The 25,486-nt window shown below is 53.4% G+C and overlaps 5 protein-coding genes across 5 annotated transcripts; 2 read left to right on the forward strand and 3 right to left on the reverse strand.

Moving 5' to 3' along the window:
* Positions 1-1,735: 1,735 nt before the first annotated feature.
* On the reverse strand, positions 1,736-10,679 carry BO66DRAFT_422862 (uncharacterized protein). Its single transcript, XM_025650074.1, has 16 exons — positions 10,069-10,679; positions 9,790-10,019; positions 9,416-9,724; positions 8,736-9,357; positions 7,443-8,683; positions 7,168-7,377; positions 6,490-6,586; positions 5,579-6,425; positions 4,779-5,029; positions 4,626-4,727; positions 4,490-4,567; positions 3,487-4,421; positions 3,371-3,408; positions 2,646-2,831; positions 2,330-2,457; positions 1,736-2,235 (listed from the first exon to the last, which is right to left on the reverse strand). The coding sequence occupies exons 1-16, from the start codon at positions 10,199-10,201 to the stop codon at positions 2,108-2,110; spliced, it is 5,535 nt and encodes a 1,844-aa protein (XP_025500344.1). The 5' UTR covers positions 10,202-10,679; the 3' UTR covers positions 1,736-2,107.
* A 1,405-nt stretch (positions 10,680-12,084) lies between these two features.
* Positions 12,085-12,947, forward strand: BO66DRAFT_459992 (uncharacterized protein). The gene has a single exon (XM_025652275.1). It carries the CDS (start codon positions 12,118-12,120, stop codon positions 12,856-12,858), a length of 741 nt encoding a protein of 246 aa, XP_025500345.1. The 5' UTR covers positions 12,085-12,117; the 3' UTR covers positions 12,859-12,947.
* A 271-nt stretch (positions 12,948-13,218) lies between these two features.
* Positions 13,219-14,827, reverse strand: BO66DRAFT_394660 (extracellular proline-rich protein). The gene has a single exon (XM_025648044.1). The coding sequence runs from the start codon at positions 14,558-14,560 to the stop codon at positions 13,451-13,453; it is 1,110 nt and encodes a 369-aa protein (XP_025500346.1). The 5' UTR covers positions 14,561-14,827; the 3' UTR covers positions 13,219-13,450.
* A 2,927-nt stretch (positions 14,828-17,754) lies between these two features.
* On the forward strand, positions 17,755-23,028 carry BO66DRAFT_414363 (uncharacterized protein; the record flags this gene model as incomplete). The annotated part of the gene is made up of 12 exons (XM_025649463.1): positions 17,755-17,888; positions 17,944-18,481; positions 18,518-18,529; positions 18,583-18,951; positions 18,999-19,325; positions 19,785-19,923; positions 20,101-20,380; positions 20,438-21,310; positions 21,367-21,598; positions 21,666-22,190; positions 22,248-22,388; positions 22,759-23,028. The coding sequence occupies 12 exons, from the start codon at positions 17,755-17,757 to the stop codon at positions 23,026-23,028; spliced, it is 3,840 nt and encodes a 1,279-aa protein (XP_025500347.1).
* Positions 23,029-23,186: 158 nt separating this feature from the next.
* Positions 23,187-24,888, reverse strand: BO66DRAFT_183397 (endo 1,5-alpha-arabinase). Its single transcript, XM_025642389.1, has 5 exons — positions 24,001-24,888; positions 23,670-23,937; positions 23,555-23,616; positions 23,426-23,505; positions 23,187-23,376 (listed from the first exon to the last, which is right to left on the reverse strand). The coding sequence occupies exons 1-5, from the start codon at positions 24,789-24,791 to the stop codon at positions 23,345-23,347; spliced, it is 1,233 nt and encodes a 410-aa protein (XP_025500348.1). The 5' UTR covers positions 24,792-24,888; the 3' UTR covers positions 23,187-23,344.
* Between the last annotated feature and the right edge of the window lie 598 nt (positions 24,889-25,486).

Raw genomic sequence — 25,486 nt, forward strand, 5'->3', positions numbered from 1 at the left:
TAGTAGTATAGTATATAACTATAGCATCCACCAGGAATCCGGTTTCTTTCTTTTGCTCTTTTCTCCTGCAAAGCAGAAAACAGAGAGGAGAATCAATCACAGAAACGTCCCAGGGTGATGATGGGATTCTCTTGAATTTGCCGCCCTCCCCCCTCCCCCGCCCCCAAGCCATGGGGAGTCATAATAATATACTGGCCATGACAGAATGACTCTGCGCAGCAAATCGCGGTAGTCATCAGGATCAATAAGAGAATCTCCGGATGAAGCGATCGATCAGCGAGGAGGGATCCGACTCTCTCCATCGAGAGCATTTCCCACACGTAACAGTAAGTTGTTCGCCGCCAGTTCCTGCGCCCTTCGACTGCTGGAAGCGATAAGCCGGGCGGGCGTGATTGGATCTGGTGGTCTGGGGGGGGCAACCGAGGGGGACTTGGTATTACGTACTGGAATCCCTCCCTCTCCCACCCCATGGAGGAAGTTGTGGTTGACCGTTTCATGGCTTGTGGCCAAAGATTTAGATGTGATTCTTACTTAGTGTGATCAGAATAAATATCTATCAGGGCTGGGGCAGTTGCTTTGCTTCGTACTAATAACTACATGATCAGATCTGCTTCCCTCCGACACTAAGCACTTAAGCACTTACGCACGAGAGCAACGCGCTGATGAGATGATGGGATTGGGACGGAGAATGAGCCGGGGAAAGAGGAGGGGGGATTGTGACTGGTGCGCCTGTCGGGAAACCTGCATTACTCAGCAGAGCCTCCAATCACATCATCCCGATAACGCTATCGAGACACCAATCAGACAGACAGTCGAGAACCCAAAGAGGGATAGCGGCAGACCGGCAACGGGGATCGGCCCTGCAGCGGCGGCTTTTCTTTCCCCACAAGCCCTCCAGCCTTCGCCGGCCAGACGCCAAACCCGGCGACCAGACCAGTGACCAGTGATCACTGACCACTGACCAACAAATGCATGCGCTTGGAACTGCAATGACCAAAGGTACTCCGTACCTTAACTTTAAACTCCTACAGTAGGTAAAATGAAAAGTAATCATTGATCCGGAATGCATCTCTCCAGTGGATGATTGGTGGACGACCGCCTCCTTGGGCAGCTCTGCCGCCAGTCCTTAATAATGGAAATGCTGGCCGGAGGAGAGCTGTCCGAGAACTGTACAGAGTCTCCGTAGAGTCACTCACACTCCCAGTATCTAACCTAGAATAGACCACTACCACCAACTCTAACGTTGTCCCCGTAGCCAGTAGCCAATTCCCTTCCTACTTATACTTATACTTATACTTATACTTTGACACACAGACTCCGTGGCTGAGGATGGATCTAATCTCTTTTCCCCAGTAGAGCAGGGGACATCTCGCACGGTCGTTGTGTCTGATTGTGTCTGACCACCTTATCGCGTTGGTTTCTGTTGTTCTGGGGAACAAGAATCAGACAATAATTGCCCATAGTAATACGAAGTAGTCTATGCGTATACTAACCTAGAACTTAGGGTCTAGTTCACACTTTAGTTCCCCCGGAGTTGCGACACATGCCCCGGTTCCAATTCTCATTACTTAATGACCAGGAGGATGACTCAATTTCTCGTCCGAGGTCATCGGGAGTTTGGAGTTTGGGGCTGGTTGCCCAAGTTTCAGCCAACTGCCTCGTCCCGATGCCTGGTTGGACTTGATAACCAAGTACCTAGTATAATACGCTGATTATCTCATGAGCTTGAACCGACTATATCACGCCTCTTATTGGCTTGGTGTGACCTCCGGCGATTTTATTGACTTTCCGAAAGATGCGATCGCCTTGTGAGGAGATTTCCGTGGGCATACTCGAGTACATCAATCACATCTACCGTACACTATACGAGTCTCAACCTAGGAGTACTTAGTCTACAAACCTCAAACAAATCGCCCTACTATACCTACCCCCTCCCACTGCCCAACACATCACCACCATAACAAGACACAAAAAAAACAAAAAAAAAACAACAACAACAACAACAACAACAACACCAGAACTCCATGCTAGAATATCCCTTTCCCTCCCTCCCAACCTTTCCAAAGCCCCCCAAACCCAGGGGAAGCAGATCACCCAAAACCACACTTCACTCCGTGAAGTTCCGCAACTTGGTCAACTCATCCAACAGCTCCTGCAGATCCCCATCCGAGATCTTATGCTGCAGACTGGGGATGAGCGACTTCGCTTCCTCCGCATTATCGCAGCAGAGACTGCCTGTGCACCAGACAAAGCATTAGTTACTGCCCAGCTGCCCCATGCCCCGAACTTTGTCCCAACAAAGAGGACGGAAAGAAAGGGGAAAACGAACCAAGCTGCGACCGCTCAAACATCTCCAACTCCGTATGCGAGTTCAGCAACCGCTCCACCGCCTTGATGTTCTCCTCGTCCTTGAACCGCGCAAACACCTCCAGGTAGTCGAGCGTCTTGGTCAGATTTCTTGTCACATCAATTAGCCATGGCCATGTTGCGGGTACGCGTAGTTCGGTTTTCCCTCCACTGCAATCATTCCCAAACTCGACACTGCCAAAACCCCCCAGTCGCAACTCTCTACCTCCTCGAAATAACCCCCATCTCCATCCCAACTAGCCAAGACCAGCCCTAAGAAAGAAAAAGATGCAACTCACTCAGGCTCCTCATACTTCTTCCCCCCGCGCCGCTTATTCTCCAACACCTTATTGATGACCAACCGTGCCTCGGACAACGACAGCGTGTGGGTGTTCTGGTCCGCGCCCAGGCGCAGCGTCGACGCCGCCTCGAGTTCGCCCTGCGGGAGGGTGCGCTTGCGGTGCGTCGGGGCGGGGAGTTGGAAGCTCATTTTTTTTTTTGGTTGGGCTTTTGCTTTTGCTTTTGCTTTTGCCGGTGGTCTTGGGTCGTTCGTTCGTAGCCCGCGATATTCGTGACTTGTGAGTAACGCGCGCGCCGATGGAGTCGGTGGTTTGCGATGTAGGGGATTCAGTGAAGTGAAGTGAGGTACGCTTGATTATGGCCGGGCCGGGGATGTTGGGGTTGAGGTAGGTCGGCGCCGAGTTTGTTTTTCGGACGGACAAAGGTTGAGGTGAGGTGAAGGCGGTAAGTTAGCTTGCTTGCTGTGGGCGGAGAGAGCGGGGGGGGCGGTGAGGTGTGGTTTTTTTTTTTAATCCCGTTATCATTATCATTATCGGCCACCAGGTGGTGAGATAACAAGAACACAGTGACGTTACTGGGTATACTATGCTGTGTCTTGTGCTGGGATTGTTTGTGCACATTGTTTACAAGGCTAACTCTTTCATGATCTGGGCATGAAGTAAAGGAACAAGGTGTAGGGTATCATTTTAACATTGTTCTGGTGTTTTCAGGAACTTCTTTCTACACTCTCGAATCGAAATAAACGCCCTTTATACATGTAGGCTATGCAATATACCACGAGGATTATTTTCAATTGTTCAGACAGTCCGCCGGACGCAGTCTCCATGCGACAGGTTATACCTTCTTGAAGGCCACATCCTCCGGCAGGCGGAAACTGGCACAGAACATCTGCTTGTTGGGACTCACCAACCGCACGTTGTGGATGGCCAGCTCCAGCTCCTGCCGGCCACTGCCCCCGACGCGGTCCTCCGTCGTGATCTCAAACCCAATGCGCTCCGAGATGCGCTGGCAGATATCCACATGGTCGTCGTGCTCGTCCTCCGAATGGCCCGAGAAGCAATACACGTGCACCGTCGGCAGCTTCTGCTCCGTGTGCGGCGCGAACCGCGCCTCCTCGCCCGCGTACACCCCGACGAAGGCGTCCAAAAACTCGATCGCGTTGCCGGGCAGGTTCATCACGTAGTGCTGGAAGACGGTGGGGCGGTGGAACACCTCCGGCGGCGGCGCGGTGTCCTTCTGGCTGCGGCGGACCTTGGGTTCGATGGTCACGGTGAGCGGGGATTCGAGGAGCCGGCGGGCCGACGACCGGATGAAGTCGCGCCCGTCCTGGTTGTGCGGCGTCACGAACTTGTCGACCTTGTTGCGCTTGATCGCGTCCTGCATGACCTCGTACCCGTGCGGGTTGAGGTCGTTGGCCCAGACGAAGATCTTCTTCTTGCCCGCCGGCACGGCGAAGGGGCCCACGCCCGCCATCACGTCGCAGACCATCTCCCCGGGCCGGAACTTGTCCACCAGCCGCCGGTGCTCCGTCTCCAGCCGGCTGTTCCAGTACACCCGCGAGTAGTCGAACCGGAATTCGCAGTTCTGTTCGTGTTGGATGACATTCAGGTCATTCACGCCCCCGAGCAGCTCGAAGGGGAAGGTGCGGAATTGGCTGTGGGAGCCCACGTCGTCGGTCTTGCGGATCACCGTCTTCACGGTGGGGTTCTTGTCCAAGAGGATCTCGGCAATGATCTGTTTGTAGGGAAGGTATTGTTCGCGGAGGTTGAGGTGGGCTGGTTTGGGTGGAAGGGTTTAGTTAAGGGCACGAACGGTTTGGCTGGCGGTGGGAGGCAGTACGTACAGACGTGTCCGACTTGGGTGAAGCCCTGGGGGATTTCATCGCACAGCTCTTCGGGGAGAATGGATGCCATGATGTCGGCTGGGAGGAGATTAGTCCACAGAAATTGCACATCGGGGTGGGTGGAATCGTTATGTACCATAGGACCAGTAATCATAGTCAATCGTCAAATCGTAAGGGCCAACGCTCACCATGCCCTTCTCAACCAATTCGGAGACGGTAGGAGACCAGGTCGCCGTATCTAAGCCTTCTATCAGTTCGTTGCTCTACATCAAAGAGCAGATGAACTGACCGTCATGCTTGATCTCCTCCCGCAGCAACAGGCATTTGCGCACGGCATCATCCTGCTTGATATCCCGCAGCGTGGCCATTCTGGGCAGCGCCAACAAGTCGCGCTTCTTGTGCAGTGCTTGTCGCACCGTCGCAATATCCGAGGTCTTAAAGATCGTGGCAGCAGAGACCGGCACCGTTCGCTTGAAGAACGACCGGTCCAGCACGCGCATGGCGCGATTCACGGGGGGCCGAAACATGGCGGGGATGTCGCTGCGAACCGGCTTCGTCTCGGAGTCAGTTTCCTTGGACATCGGAGTCGAGGTGGATTGATGCTGCGATTTGATGCGCTTCGAAGGTCTGCTGGACATTGATCATGAAAGATAAGCTGATCGTAGGGTAATCACGTAGCCGGAGGCTTAGGTGTAACTTTTTTTCGATTCAAATCATGGAGTCGAGACTGTGGAGGCCCGCTTATCAGCACGTGATGGGGATAAGATCTGTATGGCCTCACAGTCACATGATGCCACCATGAATCGATCGTAGTGAGCTCAATAGAATACAGTTGTGTCAATAATCAATAGAAACATTCGCTTATCAGGCCATCCATAAATACAGTAGGCAAGTCAACGTCCGCACAGCAGACTAGGAAACATTATGGTCCGCGCAGGGCTATAGCGTAGCACCGAGCAAGAACGAGCACGGACGAATAGGTAAAAAAAAGTCAAAGAAAATACATCGAAACATGGTATCATATATCCCTGCAAAGGCAAGGCGTTGCCCTATCTCCGTTCCTCCAGCTTCGCCAGTCGCGCGTTCAACTGCTCAATCTGCTCATCTTTCTTCTTCAACGCCACGCGCGAGATGTCTCGTCCCCGGATAATCCCCATCATCTTCAGATCATATTTATCAAGCAGGGACATAAGCTCATCCTGTGCCTGCTTGGGAAGAGCTACACCATGACTCTCCAAGATCCGGACGGCCTGCGAAGCCAGCTGCGATGCGTCCAGCGGCGTCTCATCTCCCCCAGCCATAGCATCCCGAAACCGAGTCGGGGTCGGCGACATTGAAATCTCCATAGACGAGGGCGGCGCCGCGGTCGCCGACGAGAAGGATGGGACGCGATCGGTATGCGAGCGGGGTGTGACTTGCGCGAATGAGGCGGTCGAGGTATGACGGCCGAATTTAGACTCGTGATCATCTTCCGTGTCCGACCACTTTCTCTTGGCCGGGGATGTCAAGGACGGCGGCGGCTGGTGCGCGCGAGAAGCTGGACCCTGGTGGGCCTTAGGAGGTCCGAAGTTGGGCTGGCGGATTGGCTTCACGTCCAACAGTTTGCCTACTTCGGCCCCGACGTCGTCGTCCCACTCGAATTCATCGATGTCTTCTGACATCATGCGCGCCTTGGCGCTTCTGGAGAACATGTGGCTGAGCTGCTGCTGCTGCTGCTTCTGCTGCCCGCCGCCCGTTGCGGGGCTGTGGCGATGGAAGCGCGGCTCTGTCTGTGGGGTGAGGAGACCGTTGAATACTCGAGGTCTTCTGGTCGGAGTCTGGGTCGTTGCAGGATCTGATTCCGATCGAGAATTGGAGAGGACGGTGGCTTTCTCGCGCAGCTCGGCGTCGCTGGCCCAGAGGAAGAAGTCGCATTTCTTGTTTTCGCATGTGTAAACTGCGGAGAGGCAGAAGAGAAGGAGGGGCAGCACCCGCGATTAGTCGCTCAGTCGCTCAGTCACTCGCAACACTGGGTAGTCGAGGAAATGGAAAGGGGCATAGCATACAGTATCGACCATGGTTTGTTCCGTGATTCTTACATTGGAACTTGTTCGCAGGCTTTCGATCAGGACAATTGCAGTGCCACATCCCCTCCACAAAAAGCCCTTTGAGGCGAATAGCCTTGCGCGGCGACGGGGAAATCATGGCTGGGATGTCGACAAGAAGTGTATGAGGTGTATTGGACCAGGTGTTATATGAGATGCAGACATCTAAGTACGCAAGAGAGGATGATAACTTCTATGTATGGATGTATAACTTAACGTTAGTTAGTGGCCCCTATCAAAGATTGTCGCCATGGAAACTGAAGTCTCGGAAACTGATTCACCACGGATTGTTTCACTGATTTACTGATCCGCCGGCCCGCTTCCCACTTTATTCCAACCGCCCTCGGAGTCTGAATCCAGTGCTTTTCGATAAACTTCTTCATGCAATTATGGATCTATACTAAGATTACTATGGCTATGTGAAAACACAGTATCAAGCTAGTCTTGACCCATGTAAGAACTTCCCTGCTTACTCCACCCGATATATAACCCATGCCCGAATGCCAACAACCAGAACTATATAAACGCTGTGTATGGGTGATCTAGAGACTCTAGGGTATCTTAACAATGCACGTGCATCTAATCCGCAAGCACCTGTCGCAACATAACACCAAACGACTCAGATAGTTTGAGTATCTCCTGGATCTCCGGCTTGACGGGCTCTCCCGCCGTACGCCGGAGCTGATCCTGCTTCTTTACCCGACGTCTCCGCTCAGCCGTGATGGGATCGAGATCATCTTCGTCATCCAACTCATCGGACGCGTCAGACTCTTCGTCTGAAATGGCAAGGTCCTCAAGATCGGCCTAAAAGAACCATTGGTTAGAAAATGCACTGCTTGCCTCATCAACTGACGCAGGGGTCCTCATACCTCATCCAAACCGAAGTCACTGCTCCTGAAGGTCGTGCTACCAGGGATGATCTCATTGCCAGTTCCCTCAGCTGCCATCTTCTGTCTGGTCTTGTTGAGATGCCACCGTTTCCGATCGGCATGCCATTTGATAAGAGCGTTAATCTCATCCAATGCCTTGTCTTTGTCGATCTGGCCCACATCCCTTGCTCCTGTGAGTAGGGCATTCATGTCTAGCTTGCCACCACGTGGTCCTTTGCGCAGGAATTCAAGAATGTCTTCAATCCATGCCATGAGGGATCCAAACAGACCGTTGTCATGTAAGTGCACCTCATGCACAAACTTGTAGAAGCTGCTTTGGTGGCGCTCACAAAGATCAATGAAGGCTTGAACAGTCTGGTTGGGGTCGGCAGACACATCCTGTCGATGACACTTTTCGATCACGGCGATGGCGTCATCCGCAAAGCGTGCAAAGTCCGTGATACTGTTGTAGACATTGGCCGACTTGTAGACCCTCACGAGCGGCTCGTAGAAAATTGTGAAGAGGTCGCGGAAGAGCTGCAGAGTAACCGGCTCCTCCACGATGCTGAGCATCATAGTCTTGTCCCGCTGGCGGGTGTAGAGTTTGAGCAGCTGCTTCAGATTGGCAAACCAATGAGCGCCTTCTCGCATTTCCGCGTCAACACTCTCGACAGCCTGATTCCAGGCAACGTAGGCATTGAACACTTTACCAAACTGTTCTGGGGTCAACTCAGGAGAGATAAGCTCCGTCTTGAGAATCGCCACAATGATGTCAACATCCTCTGCGGTGGCCTCGGCGCGAATCTCATTCTTCAAGTCTTCGTCGGCGTCGGTGAATGCCTTCAACTTTTGGCAAAGGACAGGATCTTCAATCGTCGCGGCCAGCGCATCGATTGACTTCTGGAAAGCTCTGATCCCGTCGTTCAAAGTCATAGAAAATATGCGTTGGAGTAGGGACCGGGAGCCAAAAGGTTGAGCCAGGAAGAGGTCCAGTACTCCCGACATCACAGCTGCCGGGTTGGCAATGCGAATCACATTTTTCAGAAGACTGTAAGGGACAAGAGAGTGGATCCTCTTGGCCTGCGCGAACAGTTCCGGAGAATTGTCCTCGGCCAGAAAAAGATGATAGAGCGTAGCGGCAACTTCAATGCGTAGCCATTCGGCGAATTTCTGGTATTGTGGGCTCAGATCCTCCACTGTCGGCTTCTCCTTGATTTCAGCGAAGAGTTTCGTCAATCCATCTAAAACTGGATCAGTATAGTAGCACTTGAGCAGGATACAAACCCGACTTACTACTCTCGACGATATCCCGGCGGAAATTCTCCATGTACGCGTCCAACTCAGCCGCCCGCGCTCTCGCGATTTCATAAAACCGCTTCTGCTCCTCAATCCGCACAGCATCTACCTCTTTGCGCTTCTGCATATCCATTTTCTCCTCTTCATTCAGAGTAATCGGGTTGGCAGTCAAGAAGTCCTCGAGAGCTTTGGTGTCCGCCACCCGCTTGTTCTGTAACAGAGTACGGAGAAACGCTCGAAGGGAGACTCGCTGTTCTTCTCTATAGAGCACCGATTCCCGGGGCGCGTCTCCCGAGGCCCTAGGCGATCGGAGCGACCGCATGGAAGACCGTGACAGTGAACGAGTATGGTGGTTGCCGGGCGCTAGGTTGCGAGATGAGTAGCCGTCGTCTACTGCGCTCGTGTCTTGAGTGGAAACAGACGAAATTGATGAGGCTTCGTCGTCTGCAGAGCCAAATATGCTGGATGTCAATGAAGACTTGTTCTTGCGTGGCAGCGGAGGCAGTGGCTTCCCGGGAAACTCAGTGCGCAGCCGTTTGTGTAGCCTAGAGAAATCGCCGTATCGACGAGCCACGAAGGTATCTTGCTTCCCATCTCGGCGCACCCGAATAATAAATTCCTAATCAGAAATGTGTTAGTGATGTTCTTCAATTGCTCGAAGATTTCTCTGAACATACTGCATGTTGATGATATCGCACAGTCCGTCTGACCGATGTAACCCGGACCGCAGCCACATTGATGTCCCATCCGTGAATTGAGTTTCCTTCAGGCATGTTGACCAACAAACCCTTTTCGTTGGCCCCGCGATCCACGACTTCCATCTCCGAAAACTGAATGCGTTCTTCATAGCCCGATGCAGTAGGGATTCCAGAAACCATCATTAGCTCGACCAGCTTTTCGCATTTGCGCGCCAGCTTTCTGCGCTTCGTCTCTTCCAAGCGATCCTCCGACGAAGACACATGTTTCTTTGCGAACGACTCGAGAAACTACAACCTTGCGATTAGCGCTTCATATTATAGGATCGGGGCTCAATGGTGAGGAATATACGCACCACTTGAAGCTTATCTTGCCAGAATTCCTTCTCGCGAGCCTTATCCAGGAATGGGAAGTTGCGCACATGGTGCACGAAGATATATCGGAGGATGGGGAGTTCAGAATCGACTGGAGCGACTTCACCGAATTCCGACTTGAAGGGGGCGCCGAAGCGTTGCAGGGCTGTAGGGGAGTTCAACTCGGCAATTTCGCTCTGGACTTGTCGGGCGATGAGTTCGCGCTTGAGATCTGCGACCGTCAGCAATCATGTCCACAGGGTGCTGCGACAGGTACTGACAATGTTCTTGCTTCCCGGTCAAGATCCGGCTTGTGGTGGTATTAGTGGTCGTGGTGGAGGGTGAGTTGGTCGCGAGGCCGACCGACTGGGTTCCGTTAGGAAGAAGAGGGGCGGAGGAGTTCGTTGCGGCCATCGTGAGCGACAGTCCGGATTAATTCCTGTCACCAGGAAACGGTAATGGGCCGACTTTGTATCTCGAAAGATCAGGGTCACAATTATATGTAAGAATAGCTTCGAAAACTTCTAGAAGGGTTGGAAAAAACAGAGGAAAGCGTCTGCCTAATCGCCAAGGTTCCGTGGGGTGTGTGACGTCTGCTGAGGGCGGGCGCTGAGGCGGTGCGAGAGCGGAAAAGGAGCTTTCTATTGAACTTGGTCAAGCTGTGCAAAGGGAGAATGGAAAGCTATTAGACGAAGAGAAAGGATGTCTAAAATGCAGGAGATAGTGAGGGAGAGAAAGGGAGAGGGAGAGGGAGAGAGAGAAAGGATGATGGATGAGGAGATCAAGTGGTAAGACCAAGTGAGAGTGAGAGTGACGAGCGACGGGAGAGGGGAAATCGGGCGGAGGAGAAAATAAAGACCGCGGGATCAGCAATTCAGCAGCAATTGGCTTGACTGCATCAATGGTTGACGCGTGTCCCAGCTGTACTGTGTAAGTTACGGAGTAAGTCTCTTAAGACTTCAGGCTCAGCCCTGTAGCCCCGCCATTCCACCCACTGTGGGTTTTAGCATGAGACTATGAGATCATCTCGGTCTTTCTACTCCGTGCACTTCCAACCAAGATTGTCAACCAAACAATGCACTTGTTCCTCTCTCACAACATGTCTTGAACTTTTATTATGTATTGTCCAGTACCACCCCAGACATGATGATCCTTGGAACGGCCGCAGTAAGCAAACAGCCACCCACGCCTCAAGACCTATATTTAGAATTCTAGTTCTAGTTTTGATATTATCTTTGGATTCATCCCCGCAGTGTGCTGCTCACCTGTTAGCTTTGGCAACAAGAATTTGAAATACAACAAGATCCACGCCGTGGGCTTTGGATCGAGACTGAACTAACCCTCCGTAGCCACGATTTTTACGTTTCTCAGCGCTCCACTGCTAGAAGTAGAAGTAGATCTGGCTGTAATTTGGCTTTATATACATCATCCTGCCCATAAAAGATACAAACACTCGGAGGAACATTGCTTAGGGTGCAGACTGCCTCTATATTACAACCTTTTAAAGGGCACTGCCTAGATGACGCTGCTTATGAATTCCAGAGAGTTGTAAAAATGGTGGCCAGGGAGGGTAAACTGGAAACGGATTTCGCAGCATTAGCTACATCTCCATGGCCACCTAGTGTCCTATTATCCTATACAGACAACATAGGAAAAGTTTATACACAGATCCATGGATACTAGGCTTTCTTTTGCTCAGTAATAATGCTACTGTTACTGCGTAAGTGCAACTGTTGTAACGCAGGGCGCGATCCCTTAACCGCAGATGCTTCTACACGGAACACACTTCCGGTATGACAATAGTATAGAGTCAGTATAGAGTCAAGTTCACCTCACAATCAACTCACTTCAGGGGAACGCTGTGTAATTACCTTTCTCTTGCCCCCGTCGAATTTTCTTCTCTCCTACCACACCCTTGATTCTCTCTAAACCTCACTCCAACCTCACTCCAACCTCCAAAAAACCTCAGAGTCGAGCAGATCTTCACACCAAAGATCACCGAGTTGAGCACAACCAAAAAACCACAAACACCACCGAGTTGAGCACAACCAAAAAACCACTTGAAGCGAGTTGAGCACAACCAAAAAACCACTTGAAGCGAGTTGAGCGCAACCAAAAAACCACTAAAACCACCGAGTCGAGTGAATCTTCAAGCTCCTCCAAATTATCAAGCTCCTCAAAAACATCAAGCTCCTCAAAAACATCAAGCTCCTCAAGCAAAAAAATCCAAGCTCCTCACTCCAAGCTCCTCACTCCTCCCCCGCTCCTCACTCCTCCCCCGCTCCTCACTCCTCCCCCGCTCCTCAACCCTCTCTCCAAAAACCTACAAGATGAACCGCAAGGCTCTCAAAGCTTTGGTCTCCAAGCTGCAATCCCGCAGCGTGGCCTTCCTCGCCTCAGCGATGGAACCGCATCACCCACAAGCCGAAACGGCCTCTCCTCTTCCATCTCCCTCCGAAAAGAACCACAACGAGACAGCCGCCCAGGCAAGCTCCGCCTGGACCTGCGCAGCCAGCCCAAAAGAGCTGTACTGCCAGCCGAACTACGCAAAACTCATCCTGGATGCATTCTGCAGCGGCCAGCCCGTGTCCTGCATGTGCCTGCAGATCAAGAGCGACCGGCTGCGCAACCATCTCCGGGGGCCGTACCCCGCCAGCGAAGGGACACAGTTCCGGGCCGACGACATCGAATACGTCATCCACCTGCTCGAGGGCATGAGCCGGTGCGAGACCTGTCTCCGCGAGCTGCCGAGCATGGCGCAGCTGCATGGGCTCAGCAGCGAGACGATCGAGCGATACCGCCTGTTCTACCAGTCCCTGCATCGGGCGTTCTTCAGTGGGGGATGTGATGATACGCACTCGAATGAAGAGCTTTCGATCGACATGTACTGCTCGTTCGCCGTGAAGCAGATGGAGCGGATGGCGGCGAGTATTGGACGGATTGTTGAGGCGTTGAGTGCGGAGCCGCGGTTTGATCAGGATGCGTGGTATGTTGTGTTGAATCAGGCTGAGCGGCTGATGACGGCGGCCACTACGTTGCAGGGTCGGGTGGAGCAGGCTGCTCGAGTCTGAAGATGAAGGGACTTTTTTTTTTGGGGAGGTGAAACGTCACGATGGCGATGATCGGAGGAGGGACGATGGCATGTCGATGTTGACAGAACAGTTGCGACTGGAGTGGGAATGATCTTGACGAATAAACAACCTTGTGAAAATATCCTTGCGACATACGACAGGGGAATCACAAACAAAAGGCAAACCCTGATATGGAGAGGCGATCCAAAAGAGCATCACCTAGATGAGACACTTGAAGGTATTGACGATGATGTTGGGAGAACGATGTCTGAATGGAAAGCATGTGTAGCGCACTCGTGTACAGCATCGTTGCAGCAGCGGTCTGCGGAGCAAGAGACTAGTTAGACAACGCAACAAAGACTCCATTGAAACCAAAACTATCTAAGCATATTCTAATACAAGCAGACCCCATTCCACCAGATAATCCATGGCCGTAGACAAACAAGAAACGCCGGCCAGCCGGAATCCACCATTCGATTCATACAACGTGGAGTCATGCAAACGGTATATTGGATATCACCCTTGGACTGCAGCCATCGTAGGTTGTGATACCGTTGCGGGACCGTGAACCCTACTCCGTAGGTGCATTCATTCAAGCCCGGAAGGGGAAAGCGCTGCGGACCGAAGCGGAGGAGCTGGGGGAGGCAGCGGGGATCTCAGGGGAGCCGGGGAAGGGAGCAAGAGAAGTGCCAGTAGCCTGAGGGGCTGCGCTAGAAGGCTGAGCAGAGCTGCCACCGCTGGCGGACTCAGTCGAGTTCTGAACTGACTTGGAGGTGTCAACAAGGGGCTCGACGACACCGCCGCTGGAAGGCTGCACAGGAATACCGGTGGGCTTGGGAAGGCTGCTGCTGCTGATGGGCTGGGTGGTATTCGTAGAGGCGGATCCGCCGGTGGGCACGGCCTCGGGCTCCTTGTCGTCACGCTTAGAGATACCCAGGTCGGACAGGATACCGGTGACTGCAGTGGGGTTCGGGAGGCCGGAGGGCAGGATGCCAGAGGGAATCAGCGAGTCCAAGTCCTGGCGCTTCTTCAGAGGCAAGTTCGAAGGAAGAGTGATACCCAGGTCAGACAAGATGTCGGTCACTCCGGATGGGATCGCAAGACCCGATGGGAGGATGCTAGACAGGTCCTGACGCTTCTTGATGGGCAAGTCCGAGGGTAGAGTGATTCCGAGGTTGGACAAGATATCGTTCACCCCGCTAGGGATGGGCAGACCAGAGGGGAGGGTGCCAGAAGGAAGAAGAGACTCGAGTTCCTGACGCTTCTTGAGAGGAATATCGGAAGGGAGGGTAATACCCAGGTCGGACAGGATACTGGACACTGCGGATGGGATCGGAACCCCGGAGGGGAAAATCTGCGACAGGTCCTGGCGCTTCTTGAGAGGAATATCCGAAGGAAGGGTGATGCCCAGCTGGGACAGAATCTCCGTCAAACCAGAGGGAAGAGGAATGCTCGAGGGGAGAAGGTCGGTCAAGTCCTGGCGCTTCTCGACGGGCGAGCCCGAGGGAACAGTGAGCGTGGGCAGCTCGGATCCTGGACCCTGTGAAGGGATTGGAAGCCCCGAGGGAATAAGCCCAGATGGCACAAGCCCAGTTGGAATAGGAGGAAGGTCGGAGAGATCCTGTCTCTTCTTATCGACGTTCGCGGGCAAGGCCAGGGCGTAGCCTACAAGGCACAGAGGAGCGACGTTCTGAAGCTTCATGTTGAGAGATTGCTGGTTAAAGCGAAGAAGTAAAGTAGAGGCGAAAGTGATGGGCAATGGAAGAAGCGAATGAGTACCGGATTCGATCGAGAGAGCACTGAAGCCTGATAGCAAAAGACATATCCGGAGGGGATTTCAAGGATCCTTTATAGATCTTGGTGGAACATCATGCTGTGCTGAAAGTGAAGGATCAACAAACAATTATTCCCCAACTGGAATCTACGGTCCAGGTCTACAGCCGGCAATTGGCAGCGATGACTTCTTCATGCACATGCCGATATAGTTCTGATTGTATCAAGAGAAGTCTGAGCGGATGGGTCTCGCCCCACAGCTAAACAATGACTTCGATATGCCGAAGCCGCAAGTCGTGACAGTCTGCCAGGGACCCTGATGGCAAGACGGATCTCACTATTTCGAAACAGTGGTGAGTCCCGGATTCCTTTCGGTGGTTCGAAGCTAGAATGACGTGACGGGTCGCAAGGCCCAAAAACGAGGTTTTGTTCTAAGCACGCAAGGGCTCAAGTAGGGCACGCCCATCGCAGACGTTATCGCACTGCTGGCCAATGAAGAATAAGTCGGGTTGGCGACAGAACCTGTGGGTACTCAGGGCCTTCGGTCAGAGGCGTATAGACTTACAGGAACTTGGGGATTTTCTCGGCCTAGATGGTTCAACCCCAAACTCTCTCCATTCAGCCCTTGGATTAAGGTGAGCTGCGATGGTTGTCGGTGGAGCTCCGAATCGGAGATAGATAGCCGCCGACCAATCAATTGCAGAGCTCGCAGCATCCTCTTGATCGCTGCTTCAGTCGTCCATGGATCTTTTGCCTTGCACCGGAGAATGCAGCGCCTTGCACGACGCGTCCTCCTCCTTTCCAATGGTGCCACCTAGGTCATCGCCCCATTTGCATCTTGAGTTTGGGCTGCACAAAAGGATGAGGTAGGGAAGTCCAGAAAATGTCATCAGTGTCGGTGAGGGAGTCTTGAGTTTCAGAGCTCCATGTTTCACGACACTGTCATAGACTCTTAAAATGACAAGGGTTCTGGCAAAGTATCACGGACCGTTGCATGTCATCCACCGTGGCGTTTCAGGCGAACGAAGTTGATGGGTCAGTGGTGGGTAGAATTATAGGTAGGTAGTGGATAAAGTCACTTCAGGCCTGAGAAGATCGATCGAACGGGCCCGATTTTAGCACCTAGGGCAGAGCCATGGGAATCCCAGGAACGACGATCTTGAGTTCTTGTTCCAGTGGGTTTGTGAGAGATTGAGTGGTCAAGACTCAAAAAAGAGACAAGTGCAGTGGATTTCGACCCGGAGCGGAAGCAGAGCGGAAGAACAGCGGAGTGGGTGGAGGTGGAGGTGGAAATCAGAGCCGATGGTTGCCTGGACCTTGAGGCAGTCATTTTCCTCACCCTCCGCCTTTTGCTGTCCTTCCGCATCTCTACTTACTCCACCCTCTCAAGGTGGCAATCATCCTTCCTTGATACCACTCTTGTGGAGTTGTCCTCTAATGCCAGTGACTATGGAACTATCCTCCACAACCCGCAAATCTCCCTGTTGGTATCTACCTCCTACCCCTCGCTAAAGCCAGTGGGACTCGGCCATGAACATGATCGGCCAGAGGCCGATCATGTTCAATATACATCATACAGTATCAGACTCCTAGAGCTTTCCTCATCATGGTTATCTATAGCCGACTAAGGAAATCTTCTAGATGAATCAGGGAATCTTTTGGGTTTCGCTAGTGGCCTGCAAAGATTAGGTTTGCAACGGGCCCAACCTACACCGTTCGACGGTAACCAAGTAATTGGAGAAAATACAGCATTTCCTGCCTATTCCACCGAAGAACAAGCATGTCATCTGTCAACAAGCTTCCTGGCCAAGCGCCATGATCTAGCTTTTCTTGGGCCTGTCTACCCTGTCTCCATGGACGGTCGGCAATGCAGCGAGTCCAATTTTGAGCGTTGGTGGAGAGCGTCGAGTCTTAAACTTTCGATGAGTTTCGCGTCGTTATAGGAAGCGATCGGCCTCCGCCTTGCGGCTGGAACACGCCTCAACGACTGGTTCAAGGATTATCACTACACAATGGGTCGAACCTCACCGTATTCGACACTCGTTAGAATATCCCGTTTCGATTCGTGAACGAGATCCATTGCAGCCGTGATATGGCGCCATAGTCTTGCCAAACAGCTCCAGGCAGTTCCAGCAGAGTGTGCTGACCCTGCGCGAGACACAGACAGTAAACCATACCTTCGGCTAAAGGCACATGCATCTGACCATCTCATGTCCATGCATGAGGCAATTGCCTTGAGGATGATGTGTTCGTCAATACTACCTGGAATGGCAATTCCCTCAATGATCAGTCTGCAAGGGCTGTGTGATGAGGGGCGATGCAGGTCTACTTGCTCTTCCTGAGTCGGTCACGCCGTCTTTGACGACAGTTTCATCAATCACCGCATCCCGAAGATCGCGATTGACTCAGTGACATCCATCAACCCGGAGCACATATCTGAAACAACCGGAGCGTTGGTCCGACGTCTTCGGGGTCTCGCCTCCGTATCGAAGCCTTCACAGCCTTGGGTCACACTTACGTCAATTCTCATGATGTTCATAGATCTTCACTGCGTATGTGCAGTTCTTCCTGCCTCGATGAAGTCGAGAGCAGTTGTCGAGCCGGCAGAACAGACTGGCTATCCTACTGGTGGTTGATCTCAGCTCGGGATTAAGCCGAGAGCGGATTCGGCTACCATCCAATCACATTGCTTTGCATTGCATACAAAATCCTACACGTGATTCTCTCCAGGAACCGACCAATCAGAATGGAACTGGGAAAAATGGGACTGAATGGTTTTTTGCCCGACAGGCGCCACCGTGGGTAGGTTTCAGTCACCAGAGACACCAGTCACGAAGCAGACAACAAGCGGAGAATAAGGTCAGTCTGAAACCAACAAGAAGACCTGGGGTCTGATAAGCCATGTGTCAGCCATGTCACTTGGGCTTATCAGTGGTCCACGCTGATGCAATCCGGCGCCATGATTAGCCACATCCTTTGTCTTGCGACATTCCACCCGGGCATTGAACATTTACTGAACTGTACTGATTTCTTTGAAAAGGTGTTATTGTCTGGGTTCTTTCCAACCCGTCCCAGTACACGCTGTAGATATTGACGGCCTGCGGTTTACACCAAGACATCACAATGCCTCAAGTGAAAAGCGTTGCAATCATCGGCACGGGGCCGGCTGGGGCTATTGCTGTCGATGCCCTGGCGCAGGAGAAAGCTTTTGACCGAATTCGTGTTTTCGAGCGACAGGAAAAGGCGGGCGGATGCTGGTACGCCTGCGTAATTCTTCTCAATGGCTTTTGGAGAAATTGACACTACGAACAGGGTGGCACGACCAGAGGAGAAAGCGGTCCCTCTGGATGTTGAGAAACTCTCAGCAAGAATAGCTGATGCCCCGCTTCCGATTCCTGAAAGTCTTCCCCAATATACGCCGGCATCATCGCAACATCGCTTCACTGACTCGCATGTCTACCCCAATCTGCATACCAATGTGGATGCTGCCACCATGGGGTATTCCCTGGAACCGATCCCAGTTGTTCGCTCTGAATGGTCAATTGGACTTCACGGGCCCGACACACCGTTCCGCCATCATACGGTGATTCGGCAATATGTCGAAGATCTTCTCAATCGTAATGGCTACCAAGATCTCGTTGAGTACAACACCACTGTAGAATCCGCCGTGAAAGATCCTCAGTCTGACCAATGGGTTTTGACCCTCCGACGAGCGGGCAAGCCTGGAGGAGATGACTATTGGTGGAGCGAAACCTTTGATGCCCTTGTTGTTGCCTCGGGGCATTTCGCAGTACCATACGTACCGGCCATCCCAGGTCTCAAGAAGTTCGTAGAGAAGTACCCCGAGAATGTCTTACACACAAAATAATATCGTGGTCCGGAACAGTTTCGAGGCAAGGTGAGTGTGCTTGTCATTCGATGAATGGGAGTATCGCTGAATATGGTCTACAGAAGGTCGTCACGGTTGGAGCCTCAGTGTCTGCGGCAGACACTGCTGTTAGCCTGATCGGCTCTGCTCAGTCACCCATCTATGCCGTTGTCCGCGGCAAGTACAATCCCTACTTTGGAGACGAAGCATTCAAGCATCCTCAGATTGAGCGGCGGCCACCGATCGCGCATGTCTCCTGCGAGGACGGACACCGCACTGTTCACTTCGAGGACGGGACCTCGGTCTCAGGCGTCGATTATATCATCTTTGGCACGGGTTTTACCTGGACATTACCATTCTTGCCCAATATCCCGATGAGAAACAACCGCATCCCTGATGTGTACCTCCACGTCTTCCATCGGCAGGATCCGACTTTAATGTTTATTGGAGGCGTATGTATCTCTCCGGGAGTCTGGGCGAATTCTGCTGACGGCAATAGGTTGGCGCCGGATTGACTTTCAAGATCTTCGAATGGCAAGCTGTGGCAGCAGCGCGGGTGCTGGCAGGCAAGGCTCAACTACCGCCGCACGAAGAGCGACAAAAATGGGAGCAGGATCGGATTGCAAAGAAGGGCGATGGGCCGGGCTTCTTGATGATAAATCCCGAGTTCGAGGAATACTTTGAGCAACTCCGACAGCTGGCAGGCGAGCCGAACGAGGGCGAGCCGGGGCGTAGACTGCCCCCGTTTGAGCAATCCTGGGTCGACCTGTTCAACGCAGGCCACGAGCGCCGGATCGAAATGTGGAAAAAGGCCAATACGACTGCAGCAGGAAGCAGGCTGTAGTTGGAACATGTCATGGGTTTACAGACAGTAGTCGATAGCAGTATCAGCCGTTACCAATAGACCGATCTGACCACCCTGGATTTTTATTGCCAGCAAAAAAAGCAAATGCGGAGTCGCGCCAAAATCCGGCAAAAAGCAAGCAAGTTAACAAGTTTAGCACAAAATTAGCAGCTTAGCACTGCGCCACAATTGCGCCGATCTGCAGGTCAATTCATTTCTCACCGATAACTCCTCCAATGACACTGTCTGACCCCTCTTGGTCGTCTCCTGCAGCCGGCATCTAATCTAGTTTTCCCGCAGAATCGAATGGTCCGATCCCCCGCGGATGCCACAGGATGATGATGATGTCGACGCATCACGGCTGAATTGAACGTGGGATATTAATTGACCCTTCCCCTCATCCGCACTCGAGGTTCGCGGGTTTTTTGAGTTCTGCTGCAGCAAACAATGCGTTCGACGGTCGCTTCCGGTTTGTTGGTGCTGCCTCTGGTGGCAGCCAAGTCATTGTGGTCTGATTCTCCGGGCAACTACAGTAGTATCATCACTACAGCCTTTCCTCTGGGCAATGGACGGTTAGGAGGTATGTCTGTTGTTCATCGCACCTGACCTGACCTGAAGATTAATCTGCTCGATAGCAATGCCCATTGGCCTTCCAGGCAAGGAGATTGTCAATCTGAACGTGGATTCTCTGTGGCGCGGGGGCCCTTTCGAAAACCCGGTGCGTGCTCTCAGACCTGATTAAAAAAGCGCAACTTAGCACGAACCAACGTTCTATTCAAGGCCTATACCGGTGGTAATCCGAACGTCTCCAAAGCCGACGCTTTGCCCGGGATCAGGGAATGGATCTTCCAGAACGGAACCGGCAATGTGACTGCTCTGTATGGAGATTTCCCGGACTACGGCTCCTACCAGGTTTTGGGCAATTTAACCATCGATCTGGGAGAGTTGGGGGCTGTGTCCAACTACCGGCGTAGCCTCGACTTGGAGTCTGGCGTTTACCTGGATCAGTTCAAGACTGGTAATGTCGACATCACTAGGTACGCGCGTACTCTCCTTCCTAAAAGTTTGAGAGAGGGCTGACTGGCGGTATGCAGAGAAGCATTCTGTTCGTATCCGGATCAAGTCTGCGTCTATCGACTAGCATCCAACCGATCCTTGCCGGCAATCACTTTCGGGCTGGAGAATCAGCTCTCGTCTCCAACCCCGAATGTAACCTGCCAGGGGAATAGCATAAGTCTGTACGGCGTCACCGCGCCTACCATCGGCATGATCTACAATGCCCGAGCGACGGTAGTTGTCCCCGGAGCGAAAACCTCGAGCAACTACTGCTCACGGAACAACGCCACCGTCAACGTTCCCAAAGGTCAACGTGAGGTATTCCTCATCTTCGCCGCCGGGACCAACTACGATGCGTCCAAGGGCAACGCTGCGGCTGGATTCTCATTCCGGGGGAAAGACCCCTACCAGCAAGTGCTGCAGACAGCGACAAGCGCCGCCAAAAAGCCGTACGCGCAATTGAAAACGGCGCACCTGAAAGACTTCCAAGCGCTCTCGGGTGCCTTCGAGCTCTCCCTGCCTGACCCGAACAACTCTTCCAGCAAGCCGACCACGGAGCTGATCAACTCGTATACGCTGCCCGGGGACCCATTCGTCGAGAACCTGCTGTTCGACTACGGTCGATACCTCTTCATCTCCTCCTCGCGACCGGGGAGTCTGCCGCCCAACCTGCAAGGGCTGTGGACGGAGTCCTACTCCCCCGCGTGGAGCGGCGACTACCACGCCAACATCAACCTGCAGATGGCGCACTGGGCCGTCGAGCAGACGGGTCTGGGGGAGTTGACGGAGCCGCTGTGGCGATACATCACGGAGACGTGGATGCCGCGAGGGGCAGAGACGGCGGAGCTGTTATACGGAGCCAGCTCCGGGTGGGTGACGCACGACGAGATGAACACTTTTGGGCATACAGCGTGAGTCTTTTCTGTTTGCATCTTCACAGCATACCCAAGAAGCTAATCCTGTGCAGCATGAAAAACGACGCGCAATGGGCCAACTACCCCGTCTCGAACGCCTGGCTCGCCCACCACGTGTGGGATCACTTCGACTACACGCAGGATTCGGCCTGGTACGAGGAGACGGGGTATCCGATCTTGGCCGGGGTGGCCGAGTTCTGGCTGTCGCAGCTGGTGGAAGACGAATACTTCCACGACGGCACCTTGGTCGTCAACCCGTGTAACTCGCCTGAACATGGTCCAACCGTAAGCCCCCATACCCCAAATCCCCCCAAACCAACACCCCCCCCCCTAACCAACCCGATGAATATAGACATTCGGCTGCACGCACTACCACCAACTCCTCATCGAACTCTTCACCCACCTCCTCACCACCCCCTCCAAAAAGTCCACCAAGAACACCCTCCCCACAACTCTCTCCAAAACCCTCCCCCACCTCTCCCCCGGCCTGATAATAGGCTCATGGAACCAAATCCAAGAGTGGAAACTCGACCTCGACACCCCCGACGACACGCACCGTCACCTCTCCAACCTCTACGGCTGGTACCCCGGCTCCTCCATCTCCAGCCCCTATGGCCGCAACACCACCGTCACCGCCGCCATCACCACCACCCTGATCTCCCGCGGCAACGGCACCGAAGACCAGAACACGGGGTGGGCGAAAGTCTGGCGCAGCGCGTGCTGGGCCAACCTCAACGCTACCGCCAACGCGTACGCGGAGCTGACCCTCGCCATCCAGGAGAATTTCGCGCCGAATGGGCTGAGTCTCTACGGGGGCAGTGTGCCGTTCCAGGCGGATGCGAATTTCGGGGTCGTGGGCGCCGTGCTGGAGTTTTTGGTGAGGGATCAAGATCTTAGTTATGCGCGTTGGGAACTGGAGAACAATGGGGGGCAGGGGGGGAAGGTGGTGCAGGAGGTGGTGCTGGGGCCGGCGATTCCTGAGGCTTGGGGGAATGGGGAGGTGAAGGGGGTGAGGGTGAGGGGGGGGGGGAGGGTGAGTTTTGGGTGGGATGCGGAGGGGGTCGTGGATTGGTGTGTTTTCGAGGAGGAGGGGAGAGCCCGGGGAGTGGAGGAGGTGAGGTTTTTTGTGAAGGGGGGTCGGGGGATTGAGTGTTGAGGTTTGAGGTATTGGGGTTGGTTGTGGTACCTTGGTCGGGGAGGGCTTTGGGCAGATAAGTTGGTGGTTTTGTTGAAGCCGAGTATATAGTCAGTAGTATACAAGACTTGCATGGTCCAACTACACGCCCGAGTACTCCGTACACACCCCAGTAACCAGAACAACCCCTATGATTGACCTACTGCCGTGCAGCCACGGCAAAATGGCTAAATAGACGGAAAGCGGGGCATTCATACTACACATGTCCTCGTCTTTATCCATTCATCTATCCGGTCTATACACTGTACAGTCAGTCCCTACTTTCACCTCCGACATCATACTCCGAGTCAACAACCGCATGACCTTCCCCGACAAGATCCACGCCACACCCGGCCTGGCAGGCATCGGCCTCGCCGTCGCCATCCTAACCGCCCGGATCCAGGAAGAGAGCATCCTCACCACCCATCTCGAGATCACCGACCGCCCCGCCATCGACGCCTGGATCCATCAGACCGTTACGCACTTCGGCCGCCTAGACGGCGCGGCCAATATGGCCGGCAGCACGGCGTGGGCGCGCTGACCTCTCCGACTCCGACGAGTGGGACCGGCAGCTGTGCGTCACCATGTACTGCGGAGTCGGTGGTGTCCTTGTTGAGTAATGCTAGCTCGTATACCACGGGGCAGGTGTTGAATGTGGATGGCGTGGGATCCGTGAGATGGCTTCATACAGGTGGTAGCATTAGTCGGGTTGGTACAGTAAGTCCAACTCCAGTAAATAACGTGCTGTATAGCGCTGATGAGACGCCAGGCCTCAACTCTGATAAAATTATCGTTGTCATATCGTCGTCTCTTTAATGTGGGTGAAATGCAAATTCCTCGAGGCGGACAGCAGGGCTTCAACTATGTAGCCGGAGGTATCCCCAAATGACTAAACTCATGATTAGTATATTGCATGGAAAGGGAGAATGGGGACATACCAAGGAATGAGAACGCATGAAGCGTATAATCAGGTCCAAACACGACTCCGCCGCTTTCGCTCGTTCCGGTGCTGTTGTCGCTGCAAATCGCCGTCAGCGGGGTCCGAATGAGCAGATCGAGATACATACCCAGAAACAGCGAGTGGCCATCCGTCTTGGTAGTCGAGGTAATTCCATCCCAACTGCGCATCCTAGAGTCGGAGTCAACCAGGGATCTCCCCTCACGGTAGATCTATCTACTCACGGTATCCTTGAACCCAATCGAGGTATTGACTAGGGTCAAGTTAGCAAGACATCCGGCCAAACCGACGAGAGCCAACCCACGGTAATGATAGTACAGAACATCGGAATCCCCATCGGCACCAGACAGAACCCCAACACCCCCAGGAGCATACACGGTCCCATGGTTCGAGCCATAGACCACCGTCCCGCCTCCGTCTGTTAACTGCCGCCCATCCTTATCCACAAACGGCCCCTGGACATCCTTCGACCGTCCGACCCGGATGCTATACCTGTTACACGCACAGTCAGAAACACAGCCGCGTCCATTGCACAAATCTCAGGTTAAAACCTACTCCTTCCCCACAGCAGGAAACCCATTCTGGAATCCACAGCACTTGCCACGACTGAACCAAATATAGTAATATGGCTCTCTATAGCTCATAAACGACCCCTCGACCGGCTTCACCTTCTCATCGGGCACGTAAACCAGATTCGTCGTCGCATTCTGGCGCTCCGGCTCCGTGACCGAGAGCAAGTCTGCAGCCAGCGGCACCAGGTAGATCCCATGCCAGTAGCTCCCATACAGCAGGTACGGCTGGCCCGTGGCCTGATCCTTGGTGAAGGCCGGGTCGATGGCGTTCGAGACGGTGTACGGGTAGCTCTCCGACCCGTTACCCTGGCCCGTGTTGATGACGGCCCCGTGGTCCGACCAGCTGCCAGGGTCCAACTGGGTGGCGGTCGCCACCCCGATGGCGCTGTTGCGACTGCCGGCTTTGCTGATCGAGTAGAAGCAGTAGAAGGTGTTGTTCCACTCGACGGCGGTGGGCGCCCAGGGGCGGCTGCGGTTCTGTTTCTGGATCTCGCTGGGTCCGTCGAGGACGGTGCCGAGCTGCGTCCAGGGTCCGTCCAGGGACTGGGCCTTGTACATGGGGAGGTGGACTCCGCCCTTGAAGAGCCAGTAGGCCCCGTCGTGGCGGAGGATGTTGGGGTCGTGGACGGCCACATTCCCTACGTTGGGGAGAGGGTATTTGGTCGTCTTGGAGAAGGACGAGGACCCGGTCGGTGCCGGGGCGCTGCTGGGCTGGGGACTGCCATTGACCGCGTGGAGGAGGATGATCCCAGTCAGGAGGGTGAGAAGATGCATTGACGCCCTCTGTTTCGCATGTGATGTGCGATAAATCGGACCGCGCACTGGAGGGAAGGGGTGTCAATTTAAGCATGAGAATCAGAGTGGGCCAGAGCCTATCAGTGGATTACACTAATATATACTAGTTCGAACTGGCCGAATGTAGGCTCAATGGATGTGCAATGGCTGTGACCTGAAGACTGCGGGACAGCCTCAATGGGCCGCTTTGGCGACAGCCATCTTCTTCATTGGATACGGGACACAGAGCAGACTAAGTGGTAGAAACAGGGCTGAGCGCCGGCGACTGAAATAGTCTGGAGCAGACCCTGGGCACCAGATAGGCAAAGTGGGCCAGATTCCACGGGGGAGAACAAATAAAAGCTGGTGCCTAGAGATGGATGCAGTGATGAAAATGTGGTGAAGACAAGCAGTCATTGAGAGTAGATCCCAGAATAGGTAAACAGTCTGCATCAACTGGAGGGCCCTGTACTGTACTGTACTGTACTGTACTGTACTGTACTGCAGGCACCCTATCTCTTATCTCCCGCCCTGAACAACGAAGATATGCTAGTAAGGTAATTACCACTCAGGGGCTCAGATACCTACTATATACTCGAGTACGTCGATGAAACTGTGCCGCATTCTAGATCACTTATTGGTCTGCTATTTTTGTATCTTCCGATCTTGACTCTGTGTACTGTATTGGATGAGAT

This window comes from Aspergillus aculeatinus (genome assembly GCF_003184765.1).
Source record: "Aspergillus aculeatinus CBS 121060 unplaced genomic scaffold BO66scaffold_50, whole genome shotgun sequence".
NCBI classification, from domain to species: Eukaryota; Fungi; Ascomycota; class Eurotiomycetes; order Eurotiales; family Aspergillaceae; genus Aspergillus; species Aspergillus aculeatinus.

Coding starts and splice junctions, on each gene's coding strand:
- BO66DRAFT_422862 (XM_025650074.1), bottom strand. CDS start 10,201: ATGGCCGCAACGAACTCCTCCGCCCCTCTTCTTCCTAACGGAACCCAG. Junction 8,684..8,735: donor CCGGGATATCGTCGAGAGTA/GTAAGTCGGGTT, acceptor ATCCAGTTTTAG/ATGGATTGACGAAACTCTTC. Junction 5,030..5,578: donor AAAGATGAGCAGATTGAGCA/GTTGAACGCGCG, acceptor GCCGGTTCGCAG/CGACATCCCCGCCATGTTTC.
- BO66DRAFT_459992 (XM_025652275.1), top strand. CDS start 12,118: ATGAACCGCAAGGCTCTCAAAGCTTTGGTCTCCAAGCTGCAATCCCGC.
- BO66DRAFT_394660 (XM_025648044.1), bottom strand. CDS start 14,560: ATGAAGCTTCAGAACGTCGCTCCTCTGTGCCTTGTAGGCTACGCCCTG.
- BO66DRAFT_183397 (XM_025642389.1), bottom strand. CDS start 24,791: ATGCATCTTCTCACCCTCCTGACTGGGATCATCCTCCTCCACGCGGTC. Junction 23,938..24,000: donor TTTCCTGCTGTGGGGAAGGA/GTAGGTTTTAAC, acceptor TGCGTGTAACAG/GTATAGCATCCGGGTCGGAC. Junction 23,506..23,554: donor TGGCCACTCGCTGTTTCTGG/GTATGTATCTCG, acceptor GGCGATTTGCAG/CGACAACAGCACCGGAACGA.